The sequence below is a fragment of the Cataglyphis hispanica genome, chromosome 3 (genome assembly GCF_021464435.1).
Source record: "Cataglyphis hispanica isolate Lineage 1 chromosome 3, ULB_Chis1_1.0, whole genome shotgun sequence".
Taxonomy (NCBI): Eukaryota; Metazoa; Arthropoda; class Insecta; order Hymenoptera; family Formicidae; genus Cataglyphis; species Cataglyphis hispanica.
This window is the reverse complement of record NC_065956.1, coordinates 2,673,978-2,684,459: the sequence shown is the minus strand read 5'-3', so window position 1 is coordinate 2,684,459 and position 10,482 is coordinate 2,673,978. Positions and strand designations below refer to the sequence as shown.

Below are 10,482 nucleotides of genomic sequence, written 5' to 3'. Positions count from 1 at the left end.
CTTATAATCAATTTCAACAAATATTTAAAGAAATAAGGTATTAGGTAGATAATTAAAAAATCTTGTAAGCTTTGTTTCCATTTCTTAGACTTTATTAGAATAGTAATTGTGAAATGTTGCCAAGTATACTGATGTAAAAAAAGATTGTATTTAATCCATTCGCGTTTTAATAGTCCTCTTTGTGACCTTATCTTTCTCTCTGAAACAAAAGCAAATGTACTTAATTTATGTATAAGAAATGTGCATAAATATTGTCAAACATATTATCATAAATTTATTCTATGTTTAAGTATTATTATGCTTACATAATATGAACAACAGCACCCCATCCAGATATCGCGTCTCGATCAAAGGCATTGACTAAAGCTTGGCTGACAGTCTCAAATAATTCATCGGGTTCTAAATTCGGTTCGTAAAGTGATTCACACATACCGTACAATTGCTCTGTACATGTTCCACCCACTACAAAATCTTCGGATATGTTTCTGGATCCTATTAAATCCATATTGCAAATGAATGGTTCAAATGTGACAGGGTCTAATCCGGCAATTATAGGTTCTACAAAGTATGGTCCAAATCTCTTTTCATACAAAAGGTTCGAGACCATCGCAGTAAACGTTTTAGGATGAATCTTTCTATTCTCCTTCAATTCATAAAGATTCAAGCGAAAGCGTAGCCTCTCCATGACAGTCTGGGTGTCAGTGGCGAGCCCGGGTAAACTAATGTATAAGTGTGGTTCCATCTCGTAAATCTTTTGAAAATCGCACATTATGGTTTGCGCTTGTATGCCGAATCTGCGATCGGCCGCTATGGCAACGCAATTCTTGCCCTTCATAGCTATCACAGCACCACCATTGTACGCAAGAATACTCTAGAAAAAAAAATTATATAAATTAAAATTAACAGTACAAAATACAATGAAAGAATATATAATACATCATTTTCAGCATTCTCTCATATATATCGTGAAACATGCAATGTCATTCGTACAATTGACAGTAATATAACCTCCAATAAACTATCTCTAGTTTATTTTCCGAGTATTTTATACGCTATTTAAAAGACAAATTCTTCTTCAAGATAACTAAACAAAAAAAAACACAAAATATATTTTTATACTCACCATTTTCACTCTGATGTAAATATAACAAGTTTGCGATGTAAATATTAATAATTCGCAATGCAAAACTTGTCAGTTAGATCAGACAGACATCGGAGTTCAGTGTGAGTGCCAGTCACGACCATGCACTATATAAAAGTGTAGTTGTTTTTCTCTTTGAAACACGATTTCTTTATGTGTTCAAAAATCCACTCGTCAAAATAAAGTAGCGTTTGATTGGCCAATACCTGCCTCCACTGCGTTGCTATTAGAGAAGCGGTGGCACTAACAATATGGCTCACTTGATGTTTCTTATATTTGGTACGTTCTCTTTGCGTTACATGTGTGACAGGTCTGGAACACATATGACTATATGACATCGAATGTACATATACCTATATTTTAAAGAGAGAGATAGAAAGACTGTACCCATTTATATTCTTATTAAAAAAAGGAGTATGGCTGTGCAATGTTATTGAGAATCTCGCGAGTAGAAAGACGGAGAGTGCTACTTCGAACGAAGACGTTTCGTGGCTTTATAGAAGAGACATAAACAATCGCTCGTCTCGAGAACGTTCAAGAGAAAATCTAGAGCGTTCGCGATTTGGCGCGCGCGAATCGTGACGGCGAAAACGACTCGTTTCGGCTCCCCCTCCCCGTCCCTCTGATCCCCTCGCCCCACGAAAATGCGTCCGAGTCGTCGCGGATGTCATGCATCTCGCCGCAGCAGGGAATGATTCGCGCCCCCGCCCCAAAAATAAACGGCCCAGTAGTACGTTTCGTCGTACTTGCGAATACGATCGCGCGATCGTCGTTACGGACGAGGATTAGCACCGGAACCTGGAGCACGATTCCTCGTGCAATTTCTTGGTTAGTGATGGCACGCAACACGCGCGCGGACCATCTCGAGCCCAGTCAGCTGTGTCAGCCTGATGGCGGATGCACGCGCCTAGCTTGTCGCGTTCGAATATCTCGTAGAATATCTATTCTTATTAGCAATCAATATTTCGCAATAAAACGCCACGATTTTGAACGGACATATGTTTATCGTCCGAGTGTGTTTATTGCACGTTATTAAGGTTCACTCAAAGTTCAGACTTTCTCGCGGGAGTGTTTGCTCGCTATATAAATTGACAGGCAGTGCTGACAAGGCAGAGGAGAGAATTAGAGCGGCCATGAGATGTGAATGTGTGCAGTGTATATATTTTACTTTTATGTTATTTTTAAATCGATGATTTGCAAAACATTCAAAGGACAAAGTCTCGTAAACTCATCTTTATGCACAATCCGAAGATTATTTTTGGAATATACTTTTGGTGCATAGCTTTTGTTAAATTCTGAAAAATATTAAGATAATTCTTAAATAAAACAAATCTTTTTCAAATGCTTCAAACGTGTATTTTATACAGATTGCAAGAGAATTATGAATCTCATAATGTTGTTTTGCAGGTTTATAGTGTCAGTGAGTTTACCTTGCGGAATTAGTAAGCTGTTGAGTTTAAGAACAAGTAACCAGTGATTTGTGGAAAGAATGTCACTAAAACCTAAACGTGTGGATTTTAATCAGACCTGGCATGAACTACAAGAGACTGTCAAAGGAGTAATAACATTAGCAAATATCCCACGTGCTATATGGAATGATAGATTTAGGTATTTAAGACTGAAGTCTGAAAATCTTATATTTAATTTTTGAAATAAAAAAATATTAAATGTATAATATATTGCTGTTTATGATTACAGTGATGTTTATTCTTTGTGCGTCGCGTATCCCGAACCACTGGCAGATCGTTTATACGACGAGACAAAAAGGTTTCTAGTTAACCACGTAGACCATTTATTGGTAGAAGTAGATTCATACAACGACAATTCGGATCTACTTACGGCGTATCATCGGGCCTGGACAGAGTATTCGCAGGGCATTTATTACTTACATAGCTTGTACTTATACCTCAATCAACAGCACATTAAGAAACAAAAGCTTTCGGAGGCGGAACTCATCTATGGCGCGAGTTCGAATAGGGACGAAGAGTGTCAAGAGCAGATGGAGATTGGTGAGCTAGGTTTGGACATTTGGAAGAAAAAAATGATAATACCACTTAGAGAAAAGCTCGTCTCACTTCTACTTGTATGTATCGACGCCGATAGAGATTCGAAATTGCTTGCCCCGACCGACGTTATTTGTGGTGTTATACAGAGCTTTGTTCGGGTGGAGGAATACAAGATGAAGGGACAATTAAATGTAATATATAATTACTATTATTAATTAAGCTCTTATTGCTTAAAATTTTTTTATGAGACGAAAAAATTTTTTTTTTACTTTAAGGTAGAATTATTAAATTGACTTTTATCTTTTTTTTCTAGTTGTATCAAGAAGCCTTTGAGGAACCTTTCTTGAAAGCTAGCAAAGAATTTTACATGGCAGAAGCCACGTCGCTGCTGCAACAATTGGATGTTACACGTTACATGGAGAAAGTAACGTGGAGACTCAATCAAGAGGAAGCACGTGCACATAAGTTCCTTCACAAGAGCTCTGTACCAAAGGTACGTCCTCATTCTGTGTGCAAACTTTTAAAATCGATGAATCTGAGGTGGTAGATGATATAGCAGTAATGTTTTGCTGTAGGTGAGAGCGTGTTGTGAAGAGAAAATGGTAGATGCACAAGCCGATTGGCTCCATGCGGAAGCAGAAAACATGATAAAAAATGAGAGTAAACGAGATCTAGCTCTTCTTTATCCACTGCTGAGGCCTTTACCAGGAGGTTTAGATCCACTAGTACAAAAACTTACTCGACACATCACGCAACAAGGATTACAGGCAATCGGACCTTTACAAGGAGAAAATGTAAATATACAATACTTATATTTAATTATATTTAATTATATTTAATTATATATAATATTTAATTAAATATTTAAAATATCTAAACATTTTAATTAACATATGGATTTGTGTTTAACTATACAAAAAGAAAATATAATTTTCTAATTTCAGGTATACACGCAATTTGTGGAGAGCATGTTAAATGTACATTCTAAATATTCGGAACTGATTAGAGACGTGTTCAAAGGAGATCAGAGTTTTGTAGGGGCTCTTGATAAAGCTTGTTCTGCCATCGTAAACTACAGGCCCGCTCCAAAGCAGCCAGTCCGAGCACCAGAATTGGTAAATTTTATAGAGATGATATTATTTTCATCTTAGAATACGATTTTTATTAATAAATTATAATATAATGTATGTTGGTTTTTTAAGCTGGCGAAATATTGCGACTCTCTGTTGAAAAAGTCACCCAAAGCAGCGTCCGAGAGTGAAATCGAAGACAAATTGAGACGCTCCATAACTGTGTTCAAGTATGTGGATGACAAAGATGTATTTCAAAAATTCTACTCGCGTATGTTAGCAAAACGATTAATACATCAGCAGTCACAATCGATGGACGCCGAGGAGATGATGATCGACGATTTGAAACGTGCTTGCGGTTACGAGTTCACGAACAAGCTTCATCGCATGTTTACGGACATGTCTGTCTCGGCGGATCTCAACGCGAAATTTACGGCGACTTTACGGGAAGGCGATGGAGAGAATCAATTGGGCACGGGTTTCGGAGTTAAAGTGTTACAAGCCGGCGCTTGGCCGCTCGCCCTGCCGCCATCGCCTGGGCCATTTCACGTTCCGCAGCAATTGGAAAAGTCCATACAGGCTTTCGAAACGTTCTATCACATGCAGTTTAGTGGTCGAAAGCTCACGTGGTTGCACCATTTAAGCCAGGGCGAGCTCAAGTTTAATTACTTGAAAAAATCGTATCTGGTCACCGTGCAGACATATCAAATGGCGTTACTACTGCTTTTCGAGCACTGCGACGCGATACCGTGCAGAGAGGCGGCAGCGTCATTACGTCTGTCGCACGATCAATTGGTCAAGCACGCCGCCAGTCTCGTAGATTGCAAGATCCTTAATAAATCCACGGAGGAATCCAGTGAACTGGAGGAGGACACCGTCCTTACGCTCAATTTCGACTACTCTAACAAGAGGACTAAATTTCGCGTAACTGGTGTATTGCAACGAGATGCGCCGCAGGACGCGGAAGCAACGCATCGTAGCGTGGACGAGGATAGAAAAATGTTCTTGCAAGCAGCCATAGTTCGCATCATGAAGAGCCGTAAACTGTTGAGACACAATCAACTTATACAAGAGGTGAGTTTACTGATTTTGAAAATTTGATGTGAACCGCACTTGTTAGCTATCTGGTGAAGTTTATTTAATTTAATGTAACTGTGTTATTTTAGGTACTCAGTCAATCGAAAGTTACTTTTGCACCTTCTATTGGGATGATTAAGAAGTGCATTGAAACTCTGATAGATAAACAATATATCGAACGTACTGCAAATAGCGCGGATGAGTACTCGTATATCGCGTAACCTTTTAACGTTTGTCACTAATTTATTTCACATGAGATGCATCTCAAATGTTGTGCTGAGAGCTATTAAGACCTCTGATCGGCAAAGCCAATTATTGGAATTAGGTTCAACAATCATGGTGAAATTCGATCATTCTTCGAGATAATTTCAAAGACTAAAATGCTTTGTCAGCAACAATTAAAAGAGGAAGTGGCTTTCGATGGTATTTGAAAGATTGGGAGGAGCATCGTAGACAGCTTATTTGCAACTAGGATCGATCGATTAATGAATACCTTAATTAATTTACTGACTTGTAATATATGCACACACTGAATAAAGATGAAGTTACTATTTTATATTGGAGTAACACGTCTCACGGAAAAAAATAATTTTTTATGTAATAGCAATTTTTTTATTACTTTATAGGATCTATATTTATTAGAATTTACCTGAAATAGAGCGATTTACTATACCTTGGTTTTTCCAAAATTTATATAATTCTTCAGCTAAAAGAAAGTAATTGCAATATAATTTTTTTTATTAGCGAACAAATCAATATATTATATGTGTAAGACTTCGCGCTCGGTTATTTTTAAATTAAATAGTATCATATACATCTTTATGCAATTAATATTAAAATCTTGATCTTTCTTTCTTCAAAATATATTTCATTTATAGTTTGAGATAATCCATAATAATAGCCTATAAACTTTTATGCAATTTTATAGCAAATATTTTCGTTGTTTAAAATTATTACAAATTCTTTACATTATATCTAATATATCACGTAACTCTTTCTCTTCTCAGAAAACGTGGAATGTTATTAATATTGCGAATAAAATATGTGTTATACATGTTATATATATAATCTTAATAGATTATTAAGAACGTGGAGGTTTTAGTTGTAATAATTCTGGATCGAGCAGTGAATTATTGTCAGCTTCTGCATCTGGTGGCTTATTCACGATAAGGGATGACGCGCCGTCTACGTTGTTATAAGGAGAAAAACCTGCCCATTCCATGCCGAGATATATAGGAGGTGGACTGCATGGTGATTCTAATAACAGATGTTCTGATTGTTGCTGCGATTGATGTTGTTGCTGTACATCTTGACAATCCGACGGTGGTAAATGTGACGTCATGTGAGTCGCGATTTTACACTGCTTCTCTTGTTTGCGCCATTTCGCTCTCCTATTTTGGAACCATACCTATTTGTATATTGCAGGAAAAGTATGATTACACAAACATATATATAACAAGAAAGATAGATATACATAGAAATATATGGAATTACTTGTACTCTAGCTTCTGTCAATTGGATACGAACTGCGAGTTCCTCGCGAAAAAATACATCCGGATAATGTGTCTTTTGAAAAGCACGTTCCAACTCCTCTAGTTGGAAATTGGAAAATGTGGTGCGGTATCTACGCTGCTTTCTCTTGCCGATGACGCAGGATGGCCTCTCTTCGCTTTCAGAACTAGTCGAGAAATCATACGCTACAAGAAGATACAATTCATTTTGATGATCTAACAAGACTGTTTCGATATACTATATACTATTGTAAAACAAGGACATTGGAATAGAATTCGTGAATATTAGTGATGCATTAGAATTATCTTAATGCGGTCACGACGTCGATTTCACGATGTCGTCGTCGAATTTCACTCCGCGTTTCCAATGTTTCATTGCACAGAGAAGTGGCAACCGCTTCATAACTGTTAAATTGATTACCGCTAATTCTATTTAAGGAAAAGAATAGGCTGTGTGGATGATCCATTTAATGCATTTAGCAATAACTTGATTGAGCAAGACTACCCCAACTTCGGGGAGCCGGCGGAGACAGGAGGCAGTTAATTAAATCAGGTCCGGGGGTTGACACAACATACGCGACAACATATACACTTACTGAATTTCGTAGGGAAGCAAACCGAGGTGGATTGCGCGCTACCGATCAGACTGGCCAAGGCGCTCGACTGCAGATCGTCACCCTGGTTGATGTCATCCGGGACACTCGCTGCCGACGCTACGATTGCACTGGATGATACTAGAGGATCACGCGGCGCACCCGCGACCAGAAATAATTGTCTGCCGCTTTCATTCACGCTCTCATCCTCCTCGGTCAGATCCATTCTGCGAGAATTGATTCCTTGTCGAGAAAAAGGTGACAAGACTCGGGGATATATTAATTGAATCAATCGTGCGTGTTACGACGCTCAAGTTGATCGCTTGATGAGAAGTTTGTTTGGATTTGAGTTAGCTGCAGCAACTTCGACGTTTCCTCGTCCTTCGTTCTCTTCTTTCTTTCTCTTATTTTTTTTTCCTTACACCTGTATACGACGTACAGGCAAAGTAGGGGATAGAATGTACTAAACTCATGAACTCCCTCAAGGGATGTGGTGAAGCCTAAAAAATGTGTTGCTTGTGCATCACTAATCAATAGTACAACCGTTATAGTGCAGCCGTGCGATGAAAATAGTTTTGTATTTTTCAATGCGCTTTATGATGAATCGACTTTTACAATGTTTACAATTGCATTTATATTACATTTTTTTAATTTGCATTTTTACAGTAGTAGACATTGGCTATTTATGAAAATAAAGATTTAACAGTTTCTCACATATGCTAACAAAGTGTATAATTGCTGCAAACTCTGTCAATTTATACTAGTAATTTTTTTGAAAAAGATTCACAAGTATTATTAAATTAATAGATATTATGGTTTAGCAGTACTTTCGTTAGATTATAAAAATAAAATGCACACAAAGTTTTAAACTTCTTTTAGAATTTTATTGCTTGGTGTATTACAATATGTACAAAACTTAACATATTTATTTAAATGCTTAATAAATAATAAATCATGTGCTTTAACAGTGCATAGTATGTTTCTCCTTTGCAAAGAATGAAAGACGCAATTTAGATACATTAGGCCGTGTCTGAACAAAAATGCCATTATTTGGCAAAACTTCATTAATAATTTTGCGTGTTTGAACTCTATAACGGTGTAAATTACCTTAAAATTATGAGATTGTCAAAATCATTTTGCTAATACATGCATAAAAAATATATGATATAAGAGATCAGAGAGATGAAAATTGATCCGCATTTGTAAAAACCTGTCTGTGTGTATTCTTCTATTATTATGTAAAACTTGTTCACACTGATTGGTCCCATTGTTATACATGATTATGAGGACCATTCGGAAATCGCCTTAGACATAGAAGAGACGGACTCGACTGGTAGACACTAAGAGATCATCGTCGAAGAACTTTGTTTCTATTACAACATTGCCGCTATTCACAAAAGAAACATACAATTAATCTACAAATCTCTAAACAATTAATAACCTATATCCACTTACTTTAATATATTTGCTGGCATCATTTGACTTTCTGGTGCAGCTTGAATCAAACTCTGCCATGTATTGGTACTATTAGGAATAACAAATCCAAATTCAAAGAACCATTCTTCTAAGCAACGACCCTTGAATAATACTTTTTGCTCCAAACGAAACCTTTCCATTGGCTCTGCAGAACTGAAATTAATTTCCCTCGATACTGCACGACATCGTAGAATTTTCTTTGGTACACGTGCTTCATGTTCTACGTCAGGTACAGATCTATAATCATAAAAATAATTTTAGGATTTAATTTATCATTATCATTTATTAAAAAATATTCATATAAGTCAATATCAAAAACTACTTACAAATCTTCGTTACCCTGCCATAAAATTTTCCCGTTATCGGCATCACGCAGATTCATCCAATTACTGATAAATAAAATGGAATTAAGGAGACGTATTTTTTTTATTTTGAAAAAAAAAATTCGTTATTATTCTGGATAAAATACATAATCTTTTAAATCTCTAAGTCTGATTCTAACCTCTCAGACTTGTCAAACGTACTCTATAATTCTTTCGTTTTGAAATCACGCTAAAATTTATATTCAAAGGATACACTTGAAAACCTTTGAGAATATCCTCTCCACGGGACGGCATATCTAGGCACGACGAATTGATAGAATAAACTAGAATTACTACTTGCGCGATGCGAACGCAAATTATTGATCCGCCATATCTTTGAATCACTGAATTGTAAACACTAGCGAACTTCCGATTCTGACTTCCGATGGGGGGCGCACAATATTATAAGGAAGAACTTATCTTCAGGTTTCAGGTTCGTAAAAAGGAACTCGACGGATCAGCTGCATCAAAAATGTTATTCTAGAGCTAATACGAATGTTTGTGAGAAAGTTCTCTAATGATGAAATTATTTCCCGAATTTTATTTTCGCACTTCAGTCTTATTCTGGTAAAATTTTTTAGTCCATTAGTTAATAGATCGTTTTAAGGAGAAATCGGGTGGATCAGCTGTGTCAAAATTAATAAATCTAATTTCGAGATTCATGAATTTGATGGCGCGCGAAGCACATTTTTAGTCTTAAAATATAACAATAACAATTAATTTGTGAGTTAAAATAAAGATTTGTAAAATGTAATTTCATCTCAAAATCGTAAATATATATATATTTTGTTTTATATTGAATTAATTTTTTATAGTGATACTGTACCACGAAAATTTTATAATGACACGATATACACAAAAATTCATGAAAAAAAATTTAATTTTAGGTCAGTCTTTCTTTTTAATTCATAAATTAATTATTATAATTTTATATTTTAAAAAGGCTAAAAGTACTTTATCGTGTGTGCAATATGTTGAATCCATGAGAATCTTGAAATGTATTAGATTTAATTATTAACTTTTGACGTAGCTGATCCGTCCAATTACTTCTTAAAATTGAATTTTTACATTTTTACTAAAATGTTCGCGATTTCTTTCATCTTTTTTTTCTTTAATAAAACGTAAATTCAAAGGATTTCTAGAAAGTTTTATATTTTTAATATTAACGTCACATGTATATGCGTATAATGTATGCAGTGCAAGAGACAGAGAATAAAGGAGCCGCACAGATGCATCCGGTTAAACC

At 36.0% G+C, this 10,482-nt stretch overlaps 4 protein-coding genes across 7 annotated transcripts; 1 reads left to right on the top strand and 3 right to left on the bottom strand.

Moving 5' to 3' along the window:
• Positions 1 to 70: 70 nt before the first annotated feature.
• Positions 71 to 1,269, bottom strand: LOC126848320 (proteasome subunit beta type-3). The gene is made up of 3 exons (XM_050589127.1): positions 1,124 to 1,269; positions 306 to 871; positions 71 to 199 (listed from the first exon to the last, which is right to left on the bottom strand). Exons 1-3 carry the CDS (start codon positions 1,124 to 1,126, stop codon positions 151 to 153), a joined length of 618 nt encoding a protein of 205 aa, XP_050445084.1. The 5' UTR covers positions 1,127 to 1,269; the 3' UTR covers positions 71 to 150.
• Positions 1,270 to 1,822: 553 nt separating this feature from the next.
• Positions 1,823 to 5,850, top strand: LOC126848317 (cullin-2). Of its 4 annotated transcripts, none has more exons than XM_050589122.1 (8): positions 1,823 to 1,969; positions 2,549 to 2,749; positions 2,840 to 3,338; positions 3,461 to 3,640; positions 3,723 to 3,941; positions 4,092 to 4,262; positions 4,350 to 5,291; positions 5,384 to 5,850. In XM_050589122.1, exons 2-8 carry the CDS (start codon positions 2,631 to 2,633, stop codon positions 5,513 to 5,515), a joined length of 2,262 nt encoding a protein of 753 aa, XP_050445079.1. In that variant the 5' UTR covers positions 1,823 to 1,969; positions 2,549 to 2,630; the 3' UTR covers positions 5,516 to 5,850. The 4 variants fall into 4 exon arrangements, with proteins under 4 accessions (XP_050445079.1, XP_050445082.1, XP_050445080.1 ...); XM_050589125.1 differs by lacking the exon at positions 1,823 to 1,969 and adding an exon at positions 2,149 to 2,287; XM_050589123.1 differs by lacking the exon at positions 1,823 to 1,969 and adding an exon at positions 2,149 to 2,296.
• Positions 5,851 to 5,971: 121 nt separating this feature from the next.
• LOC126848318 (homeobox protein ARX-like) lies at positions 5,972 to 8,154 on the bottom strand. The gene is made up of 3 exons (XM_050589126.1): positions 7,402 to 8,154; positions 6,789 to 6,991; positions 5,972 to 6,702 (listed from the first exon to the last, which is right to left on the bottom strand). The coding sequence occupies exons 1-3, from the start codon at positions 7,622 to 7,624 to the stop codon at positions 6,376 to 6,378; spliced, it is 753 nt and encodes a 250-aa protein (XP_050445083.1). The 5' UTR covers positions 7,625 to 8,154; the 3' UTR covers positions 5,972 to 6,375.
• A 136-nt stretch (positions 8,155 to 8,290) lies between these two features.
• Positions 8,291 to 9,627, bottom strand: LOC126848321 (retinal rod rhodopsin-sensitive cGMP 3',5'-cyclic phosphodiesterase subunit delta). Its single transcript, XM_050589128.1, has 4 exons — positions 9,451 to 9,627; positions 9,201 to 9,263; positions 8,854 to 9,111; positions 8,291 to 8,785 (listed from the first exon to the last, which is right to left on the bottom strand). The coding sequence occupies exons 1-4, from the start codon at positions 9,489 to 9,491 to the stop codon at positions 8,704 to 8,706; spliced, it is 444 nt and encodes a 147-aa protein (XP_050445085.1). The 5' UTR covers positions 9,492 to 9,627; the 3' UTR covers positions 8,291 to 8,703.
• Between the last annotated feature and the right edge of the window lie 855 nt (positions 9,628 to 10,482).